The sequence below is a fragment of the Argiope bruennichi genome, chromosome 2 (genome assembly GCF_947563725.1).
Source record: "Argiope bruennichi chromosome 2, qqArgBrue1.1, whole genome shotgun sequence".
In the NCBI taxonomy this organism is placed as follows: Eukaryota; Metazoa; Arthropoda; class Arachnida; order Araneae; family Araneidae; genus Argiope; species Argiope bruennichi.
In genome coordinates this window covers 58,005,627-58,021,893 of record NC_079152.1, presented here as the reverse complement: position 1 = coordinate 58,021,893, position 16,267 = coordinate 58,005,627, and the positions used below count along the sequence as shown (strand labels likewise).

The 16,267-nt window shown below is 29.8% G+C and overlaps 1 protein-coding gene across 1 annotated transcript in view; it reads left to right on the top strand.

Annotated features, from left to right (window-relative positions):
* Window positions 1-12,528, top strand: part of LOC129960110 (uncharacterized) — a 280,895-nt gene extending 268,367 nt beyond the window's left edge. The window contains exons 15-18 of the mRNA XM_056073244.1: window positions 3,574-3,731; window positions 5,118-6,102; window positions 8,820-9,493; window positions 11,303-12,528. Coding sequence (XP_055929219.1) covers window positions 3,574-3,731; window positions 5,118-6,102; window positions 8,820-9,493; window positions 11,303-12,208 — 2,723 coding nt within the window. The 3' untranslated portion in view covers window positions 12,209-12,528. The remainder of the gene's footprint in view (window positions 1-3,573; window positions 3,732-5,117; window positions 6,103-8,819; window positions 9,494-11,302) is intronic.
* The last annotated feature ends 3,739 nt before the right edge of the window (window positions 12,529-16,267 follow it).

The window sequence follows — 16,267 nt, the reverse complement described above, 5'->3', positions numbered from 1 at the left end:
AAAGAATTATTACAGCTATTTTATCATTGTTATAATTATTATATTTATATATACATATCTTGCGTAGATATGAAAACATTTTGGTGTACGTTATTTTTATTATTATTAAGAGTAATTTTTTTTTTAAGTTTTAACAAAGTCAGACCTAAAACATTATGTTATGGTGCTTCGGATTAGAATTTCGAATCTCATTTAAACTATTTCTTTCGCCTTGCTTTATCAAAAAGAAGAAAAAAATCTCTGTCAAATTAAAATGATTTGACAATTCTTAAGCTGACTTTTAAAATCTTTATATATATTTCAAATTTTTATACGTTTGAGTTGTTAAATATTTATTTTAAAATATATATAAATATAATACACGCAAACTGTTTCTTGGCATATTTTAATTAAATAAATAGCTATTTTTTATTTCTAGAATTCGACATGAATGGTTTTTAAATTAACTTTATGGGATTTTGTTTATCAAGACGAGGGATAATAAACTGTTATAATAATTTTGTCACGATGTAGTGCCTGATAAGAGAATGCGTTTCGCATTGTTAATATTTAGGTAATGCGACTGTTGATGTTAGTGAAGTGTGATGAAGGGCATAAGAGATTATTTTTAATTTTTTCCGCTCGCATTTTCGAAGCATCCGCGTGTTTTCATTTCCAGTTACATATTGTCCATACATTTGCTCTTGTAACAGCTCCTTGAAAGACTCGCTAACATTGATATCTATTTCCAAGTAAAACTGCTTCTTCGCACATTTCTTCATTCTTCCACACGTATACTAAAACAAATCTAAGCTCATTTGTCGCTTTAGCTTCTTTTTACTTAGCGGAGGTATAAATTCTTTGATAACTTTAACGGAATAGAAAAAGATAATCTGCATTTCAAATGTCCAGTTGTCTGGGATATGTACGTGATTTGGCATTCTTGGCGTGAAAGTGAGAGATGAAATGATGACTCAAATCGAGATTCTTTCTTGACTAACAGTAAAAAAATATTGTGCTTCTAGAACTTTCTTTCGGGCTCGTGCGGGTAAATTAAAGCATCAGAATTTCACTCGTTTTGTTAAACTAAGTTGCATTTTCACCATTCTTCTGCGCTTTCGTATCCTTTCTATGTGAAGTCTTGGATGTTTGCTAATCAAAAAGGTAAGATTATGAAAACTAAATATACTAACTACAATGTTTCGAAATTACCATTGGAGAAGCCGTTATTTAAGCTTTTGCAGTAGGTTTTAGTGTTAACTAAATCTAAAAGGGCGATTTGAAAGTATTTTCATTAGACGGATTGATTTCTTAGCGAAATATTATGTACTTAAAATTGTCTTTTTGGATAGGGAAAACTGATTTTCTTTCATTGTTTTGTTGAAAAGTATTTATAAAAGTTTCTTTGTATTTTGCAAATTAACGTTGTAATGAAATCTTATGGTAAAAGTTCTTTGTCAACATAGCAAAAGCTAATAATTCTTGCAAATAATTATATATATTATTGCATATATTTTGAGGCTATTTCTATAATCTCAGATTATCTTATTTTTCCAATGAAGGCTATTATATAATTTCAATCCAAAATTTGCTTATATAAATTTTTACTCCTATATTTGCCAAGAAATAATAGGAAAGCAAACGAGTCAGCATTTCTCTCTTCCCCCATCTGCACTATTTACCTTTATTTTTTATCAGTTCATATATAAAGCCAAATAGGCTCACTTCTTCCCCAAACAATTTTGCCTTCTCATGGATTTCTTAATCAAACTCAAAAATTGTCTCCAGAGTAACATATATTTGCCCACCAAAAGAAGAAACTGAAATGTTTCCTCGACATGCAAGCCTACTTTGAAAAGTAATCGCCTAGAAGCACTTGAAGAAGAGTATAAATGAAATTACTTTTTGTTTGTGAAGTGAAGGTATTCTCTTAATTACTATTCTGTCCATACGCTGAATTACGTTCAAGAAGTGCTGAAATATTTCCGGCGACTCCTGCGTGCTCGAAAGAGTCTGACAAACTAGTTTACCGTTGTCTGTTCATGCCTTGAATGCTGAGATACATTATTATCAGATGGAACTTTTTGTATCTAAACGTGCTGCCTTGCTGTAACTCTTACTTTTGGTTCCTAAAACTCTAGATTAAGAAATTTTTTAATTTGAAAATTATTTTTATGAAATATTTGCTTATGATTAACATCATCAAAATCTTTTAATTAGTTACATACCAATCCTCTGGTGACTTCTTTAAAAATTAAACAAAAGTGTTAAAAGATTTTATATTGTAAAAATGATTAGAAGTTTAGTTTTTATTCCACAATTCTCCTTCACAAAAAGGCAAAAAATTAAAACTATTTCAGTAAGATTTATGATAGAATATAAAAACCATTGTATACGTATATGCGTGGTTATATTCATATGAAAGCTAGGTCATGTGTCTTGTGTGTTGTCATGGCTACTGCATTAATAATTTCAGAACTGGTATTTGGTTCTTCTAAAATAATATGAATAAATATTTCTAAATTTTACTTTTTGCTGTAAATGATTTTTATTTACTTTAAAAAAATCTTATTTGAAAAGGCATTCACAAGGAAAGATTTCATTGATTTTTAATATTCTTGTAATATTTTTATTTGTTTATTTTTCCGAATTTAAGATCGCTATTTTTAAAATTTGAAGCAGATGTGTTACTTGATCGTCAGCTTTGATATCAATGCTGTGGTTAATACTGTATTTAAGAATATAGTCAGATAAGGTAATAATAATGATGATAAGATGATTTTAAAAATTGACTGCTTGTCAAATGTTTTTATTTAGTATTATTTAAAGGATATAGGATTCATAAAATAATGATCTTCCATCACGAGATATAATACTCAAATGTAATATGATACTCATTACTATTTTGAAGAACCTGTATTGATAAATATGTAATAGATTTTTGATAAAATCACATAATATTTGAAATAATATTGTTCATTCAAAAAAAAAAACATTGAACGTGCATTATTTAAGAATTTTTCTTTTCTGATTCAAACGCTTTTAATTTTTTATCAAACTCAAACACAAAATGCATTTCTTTCATACGAAATTTTAAGATTTTTTTTTTTATCCTTTAATTTTTTTTTTTTTTACTTAAATTAAAAATGTCACTTTTAAATCAAAGGACTTTTCAGCCCTTTTGAGAAAAGTCATAGCTTTGCCTTACATCCATCGAAGTTATTTCGTTTTACAGTATAGCATTCACAAACTCACAAATATCACATTAATGCAGATATTCAGTTTGGGTGATTTGGTTTATTAAATTTCACACATCTCGCTCGTTTCGTTTTTAAATTGCCATGCTTACAAATGATATCTGTTTGTAAGCGTGAACAGGCATGGTTCCAAAAAGACTTCATTGAGATTTTTGGAAGATTTAAGACATCGCAATTGATCGAATGCTTTGGTCATTTTATTATTTTCTCTCTCTTTACGGTTATATTACTTAATATAAAAAGTAAAACCCAAAATAAGTGCATTTTTCTTTTACTGGTTAAAACAACACTGAAGAATTTATGTATGATAATTTAAGTTTTAATTTTGCATTTCCAGTTCCAAGTTACCATAGTCGCCATATCGTGCAAGGTTCGCCATGGAGCTACTGTCCAAATACATCGCCACAAAAGCAACTTCCTCCGGCGGACAGTGTCAATCCCACGCTTAGAGCAGTCGACTTATCCATACCTCCACCGCCATATATCCTTTGTGAGGTAAGGACACATTCCTGGATATTCCTTCCTGCTGTTGCTATAAAATATATTATTTTGTTTGATTCATAAATTAATACTTTAAGTCCTTGCATTATAATGCTCTTCAATTCGACTTATTTGATAAAATATTGTTAGTAAAATGGCTCATTTGAATTATATACAATAATTTAGGATTATTAATTCTAAATTTTCTTGTGACACAATTTTTTAATATTACTTGTAAATTTTATCTTAAAACACATTTATAAAATAACATGAGAGTCGAGTGTTGTTATTTGCCACTATTGTTTGTCATTTGTTTACAGCGATAAAATATTAATCAACTATTAAATCCTTCTTGATTTATTCCCTTTGTCAATTAACCCTTCCATAAATATGTTGTACTTTTCCTGCATCTCTTGCGAATCTCATAGCTTTCTATTTTATTGCAAAAAATAACAGTTTGTTACATAAGTGACGAAATATTCTTGTTTGGTAACAAATTCCAGATTTAAATAAAAGAATTTCGACAAATCTTCCAATCTGTTCTCTTTTATTTCCTCAAGAAAATTTCGAATATGAAATTTTTATAAAAAGTCACCCCTTGTTCGTACCTTTTTCCGTACATGAATAAGAAATTTTTTTCTATCTGCAATTTGAACTTTGACCAATTAAAACATAATTTTTTTTTAATGCATCAAAACATGTATATTATATCAACATTAGTTCCTTCCTTTCTTCCTTATGGCATCACTGAATCATTGATTACACGTAGCTATGTAACTTTTCAATATCGTTTTTCAGCATTAAGTTATTAAAATATATTTACTAAGGTTTCCGTAAAAGTTTTGACTGAATCTACTCTACTTTGCAGTCTTTTAAAAAATAAATTGATTAGAGATGATAAATATTAGTACAGTACAAGCTTTTATATGACTCATATTATAACATCTACAGAGTTTAGTAATATTTTACAACGGCTATATTTTAAGTAGAATATTATCACTAATCTCATGTGACATTATATAAGTGAAAAAAGTGACATTATGAATACATTCTTTTCGCCTCTTCATTAAGTTTTAATGAGATTTGATTATGTTTTATGTTAGTTATTTAAGGTTCCTGTATTAATTATGCTTGTTCCAGAAGAAAAAAAGTTCATTTTCGTTTTTTATAGTGGAATGAATAAAGATTTGTATCAAAAACATATTCCAAATATTACTTTTTACTTATCATTGATTAATATGTATTCCTCTTTAGCTGAATTTATAATTCTGTGATTATCCACTGTATGAAATTATAAATTTCAGCTGCTTAATCATTTGGATTATTTAAATCGTTTAACTTATTAGGAAATTATCATCTGAAAGATGAAGGGCAATATTTATATATTTGCTTCTGTTTCAGGAACGACGTCTTTCCAGAAGCAATTCAAGGGATCAGTTCAGTATCGCCACTAGTCCGAGCTCAGTTGACCACAACATGAATGAAATGCAAGACTTGGTTACATCCATCCCCTTGTGCCTCACCAACTCTCCAAAGAAGGAGAACAGCAGTTCAGCCAAAGATAAAGACACTGATCCGGAGGATGGCACCAAAGACGTCAGCTCGATTGCGGACATTGCCTTCACCTCTGGATCGTGTGAGGCCGAGGAGGGCCCCCCTTGCAAACCCAAAGGGGGCCGGGTCTACAGCGCCCCCGAAGATATCGACCTGCATAGCGTCATGTCCATGGAGCTGCTGGAGGAGGAGAACGAGTTGGATGAAAACAGCGATGAAAGTATGACGCAACGCATTGAGATCAAGAGCCACGAAATCATGAGCAGGGTCACGGAAATGAACAAGATTGTAAGCGATGCGCAGCTGTATTTGCAGAACAGCTGCGAATCCCAGCCGCGCAAAACAGGTGACCTCGGACTCAAGTCTAATGATTCGCTGCTGTTTATTCCGCGTCACGGCACGCCGGAGGAATATAACAACCTGCTGACACCTCGCAGCGATCTCATGCCCTCGGAGAGTGAAACCGAAAGCACTCCGACCAACAGTCCGACACACGTAGCCATGCTGGCCACTGAAGATCCTGAGGCTAATATGAAGATGTGCTCGAGTTTCGGCCTGCACAGTCCGCATCTCGTCATGGCCTCCTTGCAGCAGGAATCGGAGGACATAGAGGAACTCCTGAGGCAGCTGCAAAACTCCACTAATCTACCATTCGAAGAGAATGCCCTGTGTCTGGATCCGGACATCATAGATCTGACAATCATACCCCCGCCTTCGGACGATGTGGATTTCTGCTGTGTCACCCCCGATGCCGTGGATGATAAGAAGTGCTTCCTGGACCAAGAAACGGGACAGCGAAGAGACTCTTACTCCACTGACACGGATTTATCTGGTGAGAGATCTTTTTTCAGATGCATTTTGCTTTTCGAAAGGATGCGAAATCTTTAGAAAAATGAATGTTCTTAGTTCATTATAATAAAAGATTAAATTTCCATTTAAAACTTTAAAATGCATCTTTATGTTAAAAAACGGATTTTTTTTTTAAATTAAAGTCGTTCTCATTTTAAAAATTGTATATTTTCAAATGAAAAAAAAATTAATTTTTCTTTTATGTTCCATATTATTTTCACTTTTTCTTTCTTTTATCTATATCAAAGTATAATTTTAATGATAAAATTTATTGAATTTAACATACTTACACAACAAAAAAAAGTAAATGTATAGTTAAAAATGTTATTTTTAATATTTCTTTTGTCTTTTTCAAAAAAGTTTCACCCATTCATTGTACCGAATTTTGCTGATCGCTTTTATAAAATTTTAGTAATATTCTGATTGATGTTGCAAAACACATCATAATATAAAAAAGCATGTAAAACATTTTGCAGCCTACTCACTTTTTCAAACTCTTAAACATTTCTTTCAAAGAAAAAAAAATTCGAAATATTTATATGCACTTACATTTGATCAAAAGATGTATCCGAAGTTTTTACTGGATTTTGTGAAGAATTAAAAATTTTTTCGAGAATCTCTATTAAAAATCTAAATACTTAAAATTTTTAAAGATCCAGATTAATAGCATGTGTGTTCTTATGGATATTAAATTCTAAACCGAATGCTCTTATTTAATATTTTACTAAGATATTTTGCATAAAAATCATAAATTGTGAACATTTTTAATGTATTTATAAATAAATATCATGATACCTCACGTATTTAAAAAAAATTATTGCATGTTTAACTGAATTTTTTCATGATAATACAAAAATTCTAGCAGCAAAATAGTTTCATTTACTTTTTGAAAAAAAATTTTAAAATGCAGTTATTTTTATGTTTCTATATAATATTTCATGAGTGATTATTTATATAACATTGTCTCAAAGAATGCTGGAATTCCTTTCAAAATTTTTAATAATTACATCTAAAGAATGATTAATTTTTACATTTTCCTTAACTATTTTAATTAACTAATAATATTTGCGTTTTAAATATTTTGAACTGAAAAACAATACATTTTGGAAATATTTATTTAATTTAAAAAAGTCTTAAAATTTTGTCAAAAGAATTAATGAATTTATCTATAAAAAAAAAAGCATGAGTTATTTGCTTTTAACTCTTATTTCTTGTACAATATCAAACCAAAATAGGATAAACAATTAAACTCTGTTAGTTTCTAATCATCAAAATACTTACTATTTTACAAAAGACTTATTATTTGATGTCTCAAATGTATCTTTTATAAATTTATAATATATAAAAATAAAACTGAAAGTATCCTGCCTTGAAAGTGATAATACTGGAAAGTGACTTGTGATAATACTGAAGTGAAATACTTAAAAATAATAATCAATAGAATGTGAATTTTTTTTCATTTGTTTTTTTAGTGTGTGTGTTTAATTTTTTTTTTATTAATTTGTTTTGGTTTATATTTATCAATATTGTAAAAAATATGAAATATTGAAGTAATAGCTTGGAATTATTATTTTTCTTATTAAGAATATATCGCTTTTTATTTAAATTTAAACACAAAGAAATTTCAATTTTTCAAAATAATTTTCAAAGTATCTCACTTGAATTAATTTAATATTAAAGTCTTCTATAATACTCGTGTACAATGTATTATATCCAGAATAACTCATTTGTGATATTTAGTGGTAATAGACAAATTTGTTGTGTTTTTGTATTAACGTGAATATTAGGTTTCGTCCTGTGTAAATCAAATTCATTTAAATGCATGCATAAATTGCACTTAAAATTATCTTTAAATGAAAGAAATAATTATTACCATATTTTGATATTTAATAATAAATGTGTGTAAAGAAATGACAGAAAAAATATGGTTTAAAAACCACTGTTCTGGCAAAAATATTCCTGTAATCGAACATACACGCATGAAATTCTAATTATTGTAAGAAACCGATAAAAATTTTTGCAAATATATATGGATGAAGAAAATATCGTCTTAAGATCAGAGGGATCGCCATAAATAATTAAGGATTATTAATTAAATATATTATTTTATTTGTTTATTATTAAATATTCATTAAAGGTAAGTATTGAAAAGATAATTTTCCACTATTAACTAATAAAAGAAAATTCCCCCTTGTTTGTCATTTTGAAATAATAGATAAAAATATTATAAGAAATTCTTTAAAATAATTGATTTAAATGAAATTTTGAAAAAAATACAGTAGGATTAATATTTTTCCAAGATGCCGTTGACAATTTGGTCAGTTTTAGCGACAGAACTTCTACGGATATCCACATCTCTTTTCGTTATTGTAGAAAATTAATTTTTAAAAAATCAACATTAAAAACGACAATTAATAATGGATTTTGCGTTTTTAGAAAATATTATTTTTTAGAAACGCACGAATGTACACATACACACGGGGCCGCGGTGGCCTGGTGTTAAGATCTCGTTTCGGAACTGGAGGACTTCAGATTCGAGACCCGATTCCACCGAAGAACCGTCGTGTATGCGGGTCTGGTGCATATTAAATCCATCGGTGCCAAATGTCTTCCCGATACCTAACACACACACACACACACACAAAAAAAAAAACACAAAAAAAATACTTGAAACCTATATTGTTTTCTTTTTGTCTCCAGATAATTTTCAAGGAGACATCGAAGATGGCATTGTTTTCACGGCTGAGCCAGAAGCTCCGGCTGAAGCGGACGCCAGCAACAGCGAAAACATCGCCACCAGCGAGGACGATCTCTCTGCCTACATAATCCCACCCCCTCCCCCTAGTTCAACGCGGGTAGTGGAGGAGCAGAACCGAGTCCTGGCCAGGTTTCGTCAAGCCGCGGAAGAAATCCGTCGCATGATGGCCCACGGCAACGAAAGCCTCTCCGGATCCAAGTACTCGGACAGCATGAATTCTGTCAGCAAGTTCTGCACCATCCCGCGAAGGCACGAAGAATCCCACAGACCCACCTTGTCTTCCCTCGCCTCCCTCGTGACCCCTGTGAGGGAGACCCACGGTGGCAAGTTTGACACTGCCGCCACATCACCAGCATCGGAAGGTGCCGCTCAGAATGATGACCATTCAACTAATAAAGACTGCCCTGTGAATGGATCCGGAGTCGATTCTGAAACAGGCGTCAGCTGGAGACCTCAGCCACCGCCTCGAGTAAAAAGAAACTCCTTGATATCGTCAGATATCCATACTGGGCTTCACAATCATGCAGGAGGGAATGCTAGGAGGAACTCTGTTGCGGTTTCCAGCGAGCATTCCTCATCCGTCTCTGTGCTTGGAATCAAAGAGCAGACTAGTCAGGTAAATTCTTCCTTTTAGAGATCTTTATTTAGGGTTCTTTTTTTTTTTTTTATGTATATGGCAAATATAATCATACTATGTTTGTTTCCTCTGCCTTTATTCTCCAGTTCTTGGTGAAGACAATAAAAACGGAGAAATAATCATTCAGAAATAATATGTACTCTCCCGTAGAAAGGAAAGTGCATGCTTAAAAGGCTCAAAATTTTTGAATTGATAGTAGATTATAAATACAGTCATCAAATTTGTACCTTTTTGTTATTAAAATATTTATATTTGATCAGTTCGATTATTTTAATTACATAAACAAGATCAGAAATGGACAAAATATGAGCATGTAGTATCAAATGGAATTATGGTGAGAATGCAAGATTTGCTGCGTGAATATTGTATCTCAATTATTTATCATATATGAATTTTACAATGATCTAAACCTTGTTGCTTAACAGGTCTTGAATCAAAGTAGTTGATTAAAATAAGGATTGCTAACATTAAAAAAATAACAGTATTAATTTCCAAACAATATTTATTATGGCAACTAAACAAAAACAAGTTACGAAATCTTAGACTTTATCTAGTTATTGTCTTTCTAACATATCCATAACTTTAATTCATCGCAACAAATAAGGAATGAAGAGAATTGATGGCTTTTTAAAGAACATAAAAAATGTATCCCCCCCCCTTTTTTTTTATAATATTGTAGATTCCTTATGTACTTCATACCGCCCAAATATTAAGCTTTAGTTAACTATTGTTTCGCGCTGAATATTAATAGCCAACTTACAAGTGATATTTTATTATTAATTATTTAGCATGTTTCTTTTTTAAAAAAACAAACATCATCCGCTATTTTTGAACAAAAGAAATAGGTCTATGTTTCATGAAATTTAATTTTGACCACCATTTCATTCCTTCTGTGCTTCCTACTCCCCCCCCCCTCCCCTGGTTTTTGTAGCTGTTAAAATATTCGATTTTTTTTTTAACTGCTAAAAATATTTAGTAGCTAGAAAATTCTAAGATTTACTATAGAATTTCTGGTGCCCCCATTGCAGTTACATAAAAGTGGAAATAGTACGTAGATTTTAAAAAATTACAAAGAACTTTCATATAATTCTTAAATATATTTGCGTCTTGTTTTCCCACTATTTAGATTCATAATTTTTATTTAATTTTTCTGTAAGAAATTATGATAATGCTTTACCTTTTGTCGCAATGTGAAATTCCTAAATATGTCTTCACTTTTTGCGATTTGTGCGTGATTTCTTCTTCCTTTTAAGACAAAGAAAATTTCAAAACTCGTCTTTTCTATAGAGAAAGTGTGCGTGGTTTCGCAAAAGTGTGCTCTAATTTTCAAAAAAAAAAGTATTTCGTGAGTAAATAGAGACAGGCGATTTACTTATTAGATCTGTAAACGCAACTTTCAGATTTGTTTATTCAGTAACATTACGACGTATTATAGCTGCTTGGTTTACAATGCTTTACGTCAAATAGATCATGGCTTTAGTATTTAATATTGTACTTTGATATAGAACCAAATTTGGTTTGTATAAGTTAAATAATTTCTTCCGATACGTTGCTTTTATTATTTTGGATTCATAATCTATGAAAATAGTATTCGAAAATGGAATAAAACATAAAATGACAAAGCAAATTATTCATTTCTTTAATTTTGAATCTAAATAAATGACAAGTATTTAATTAAATTATCATACAAGTTTGTGAAACTCTGATATAATTAATAGACTAAATATGAATGATGATTTTAGAAAGAAATTTTGCATTCATTTACCTATTCCAATTTATTCTCTTCAGAATGACTCTTCTGACAGCGGTCCTCAAGATCGTCGGAACTCTCACGAAGTGTCTGGTGGCTATCAGACGTCTCATGTCAACGGTTACCAGAATGGCCACCAGTCGTCACACCAAGCGTATCTGTACAACGGATATTCTGAAGAAAATGAACCCAATGGCCATGACGGCGAGTTCTATGTGAATGGTGAATACAGTGGCTACGACTCGAGCGAGTTCCAGCCTGGTGCAACTGAATGTGATGCTTGTGTCGGTGGCAAGAATGGACTTGTTAACGGTTGCGTCTGCAAGAAACTGAACCGTTTCTTGAGCTATCACCAGTCTTTACCCAGGAAAGCTATTAATACTAAACTACAGCCAGTTAATGGCGGACCTCTGGAGAATGGTTTCGACCCTCTCAATGGTAAAGTATCTTTCCATTCTGCTCAACAGGAGATCGCCGACATGATTGAGAATCTGGACTTGGCTTGCAAAGCCCGCCTTCAGGAATGTTCTGAATGTCTGCCCAAGGCTCAGCCTGGCAACTCCAAGCTTGCCAAAGTTCGAGACACTCTTATTTATGAATCCAGACAGTTTGTGACTGCTTCGAAACTCTTCGTGAAGAGCATCACGGAATCTTCTGACAAAATGGAAGAACATCTAACAACGTGTATAGCTCTTCTAGACCGTATTTTCGCAGTTAGTGAACTGGTCGTCATGGAGATGACGCTACCTTCTCAAATTAACAGTTTAGTAGAAAAACTTAAAGAAATGGCTGTTGCATATTCTAGAACTGTTCAAGCTGCCCATTCCGCGGCGTCTGGTGAAATACCGAACTCGAATATAGCAGGCCTTATGCACCAGGCAACATCTCTGGCAACTTCATTGACAGTACTGATGAGAACACTGCGGACATTTAATGGTCCTTGAGATTTTATTAGCATCTAAGTCATTCATGAGTTCTTTTTACGCATTTTTATTTGCTATCTCTTCTGTTTATGCCGTGTTATATTTTCAGCAGAAATCTCACATACATTCCTTTCTGCGAATGAAGGCATTCGATTGAACAGATAACAGCCGTGTATTAAAATGAGCTGTTTCCATTTTCGTATCTGCTTTCTTTTCATCATAGCTAGTTCTCAGGGTCGTATCTCCCTTTAAAGAATTATGAAAATATCTAGATGTTCATTTTCATATGGAATCTTTCTAACAATTTTGAATTGTTAGCAAAAAATAAAATGAATAAATAATTCTGAATCTTTTTTTTTTCTTAAAATTTTTATGTTTTGAAAACTTATTTTTAAAAATGTTCGTGGAATTGATAAAATGAGTATGAGTTAACAAATTGTATTTTATGTTTTATAGTTGTACATTGTAAAGTGATATTTTTTGCCAGTGCGAGTAATCAATGTGCCAGCTATTACTGTGTTATTTTATTTATTTTTAAATTTTTTATATGCTAATTTGCATCATAATGTTGCATACTTTTTTTTTTCCACAAAAGAGTTTTCTCATATTATCTAGGGTAAAGTTGTACCTTAGATAGCTGCAAAATGGAAATATCTAGAATGCTATAAAATTTTAATACATTTTTAACTATTGAAATATTAAGCAATTTACGGGATATAGTATTTAAGCTGTGCATCCGTTACTCGCATGGTAATTAATGCATGGTCGTTAATGCATGCCTCATGTGATGTTTAAAAAGTGAAGTTTTAAAATTGTTGTTGTGTTGCATGTATGTGAAACTCCCAAATGTTGTGAGGTGCATCTGTTTTACTGGAATATTACTATTTATATATTTTATAGTGTTTGAATGATCTAATAGTAGCTAAAACACTGATTAAATTAGCTCTTAATGTGATTAATATTTTTCAAAGTAACCATCTTGCATTTTTAAATGTGAATTTCTTCTAAATTTATCTTCCATTTAATCTTTTTAATAAAGAAAGTTAAACATAATCTGCATCTTACTTTTCAAAAACTACTCGAACCCAGAAAAGATGTAATGTGTAAAAAAGCTATTCCGATAACAAAGTAATATGTTAATTATGTTTAGCTTTTTTTATATATGAAAAAGGAGTTATATGTTCTTGGAATAAAATTAAAATAAATAAAAATGCTTATTTACTGCAAGTTCTAAGTATATATATATAATCACTTTATGGAAGTAAATTATGTGGACTGATTTACATTTCAACAATTCTAAAATTCCCGATAATTTATAGTTTGGGAAAATTCTTTATCAACTTTCAGATTGAATATTGTTTTAATAAGTAAAAAAAATCGATAACAGTTTTCTGCCTTATAACATCAAAACATGTTCTAAATTTTTACATTTTTTTAAGAAATAAAAATGAATTAATTTAAAAGAGATACTTATATTTTTAATAAAATTACTTAAACTGAACAAAAGTCCGATCTAGAAGGAAATTTTATTTTCACTCTTTCCTAGCATTCATTCAAAGAAATTCAGTGATTCTTTTTTTTTTTTTTTTTTTTTTTCCCTCTCTCTTTCTTTAAATATATCAATAGATTTCGTTTTTTTTTTTAAAATTGAGATCTAGTCTTTTTCAGATTTCATAATTTAAAATTTTATATTATTAATTTTATTTTTGCAAGTATTTTTGATTTATTTTCAGCAAAGCAATTTAAGCATAACCTCGGTATAGTCACTGGAAGATGCAATACTAATTTTGATTGATTTAAACAAAAAATTATTTTTCTTTTTTTCGGTATTGAAATTTAAAGTAAATAGATAAATTAATATTTTTATGGCTTATATTAATTCTGTAAAATCAAGCGAATGAATTATTCCTGTTCGTCTTAAAGATGTTTATAAGTTGCTATTATATGTGATTGAAATGCATTGTAAGAGACAATATCTACAGTTTCTTAAGCATGATTTGAAAAGGAAACTTAATAAACATAATAATTTAATAAATTATCTTGGAGAATTGATTATCTTAATTTTACTACTAATTTTGAGTAAATTTCTGGTGTTTTTTAATTATAAAGAATGTTAACACTAATTATGGGGATTTTATATCTCGAGTATATCCTAAAAGTTTAAGAGAAAAAATATAGAATTATTTATTTTAAAAATACGAACTTTCATGAGAATAGCATAAATATTTTTTTAAAAAATGCAAATATTCTAAATTTTTACAAGAGTTTAAAACTTTTTAAAAGATTATAAAAGCCTTCTGCAGCAGAAATAGTAATAAACTAAAAACTTGCTTTAATTTTTTTTAATAAATTTGCTCGTTTTTTTTTTCTATAATTCATTTGAAACAGAACTTTTGTAAAGCGGCTTCTTCAATTAATATCGACTGTGTGGGCTCACTTTGCTTATCCTAATCGGTTTCTGCACTTTGACTTATTGTTTCCTTTATCTTTTTTTAATTTTTCCTTTATCTTTTTTTAAATTTTCCTTTATCTTTTTTAAATTTTTCCTTTATCTTTTTTTAAATTTTCCTTTATCTTTTTTAAATTTTTCCTTTATCTTTTTTTAAATTTTTCCTTTATCTTTTTTTTAAATTTTCCTTTATCTTTTTTAAATTTTCCTTTATCTTTTTTTAAATTTTCCTTTATCTTTTTTAAATTTTTCCTTTATCTTTTTTTAAATTTTCCTTTATCTTTTTTTAATTTTTCCTTTATCTTTTTTTAAATTTTCCTTTATCTTTTTTAAATTTTTCCTTTATCTTTTTTTAAATTTTCCTTTATCTTTTTTAAATTTTTCCTTTATCTTTTTTTAAATTTTCCTTTATCTTTTTTAAATTTTTCCTTTATCTTTTTTTAAATTTTCCTTTATCTTTTTTTAATTTTTCCTTTATCTTTTTTTAAATTTTCCTTTATCTTTTTTTTAAATTTTCCTTTATCTTTTTTAAATTTTTCCTTTATCTTTTTTTAAATTTTCCTTTATCTTTTTAAATAACATGAATATCGCATATTATTTCCACCGAATGTGTAATATTTCTTAGCGACCTGTTGCAAGTGTTTATAACACTTTTTATCTATGCAATTTTGCTTCTCCTTTCAATGGAAAGCCCGTCACTTTTGAGAACACTCGTGTTCTCGATATGCAATTTGTACAGATATAGTTTTATATTTGTGGATATGTCTGAATGTCTTGTGCGTCCTTGTATTATTTTTCTAATTCATATGTACATAATATATATATATTCTTGCTAATATCTGAAGTATCACCTATCACCCTCCGACTGTTATTTAATATCCAGTTCAAATATTTACCTTAGCTCAAAAATTTTATCAAATTTTGTGTGTTTTGTAAAAAATTAAATTTTTTTTTATAATACAAGTGTTTGAAATATAGATATAACTATTCCAAGATCATTCTTACTTGATATTCCATAAAAAGGTTTAATTAACATTTAACTTAGACTTGACCCCATTTATATAAATAGTTTATATCATTTCCATATTACCGAGATTCGACTTTTACGCGCTTAATTTTTTTATCGTATACATTTGTCTTTTAATTTGTAATTTTCAAAATTTGATTTAAAATTGCTTTTCATTTATGCTATTAATTGCAAAATAACTCACCAGTGCTTATTTACTATATTTTTTTCTTAAATGTAAAAGCAAAAATTTCAGAGGTAATATAACTTTAAATTCTTATGATTTGTCCGGATTTTTTTCACTGCATTATTTTTCAATCTACTCCACTTTTCTAAGTATCCTTGTAATTCATCCACATTTATGTTTTTATTTGTTTGGAATTAAACTCTGTCGCGTGAATTCGTGGTATGTTGCTTGCACAGATAAAATTATTTTTCCGATGTTAGTTAATGCAATTTTGTTCCCACCAAATGGTCCAAACGTTCATAAAGGACATGAAAAATCAATAACTTTTGTGATAATCACTTTTTCTTCCCCCACCCCCACCAGATTTAGAAACTCGGAGAGTATAAAGACTTGCCGTAAAAAATGTGTCTAACAAAAAAAGCGGTGGAATTTTATTTT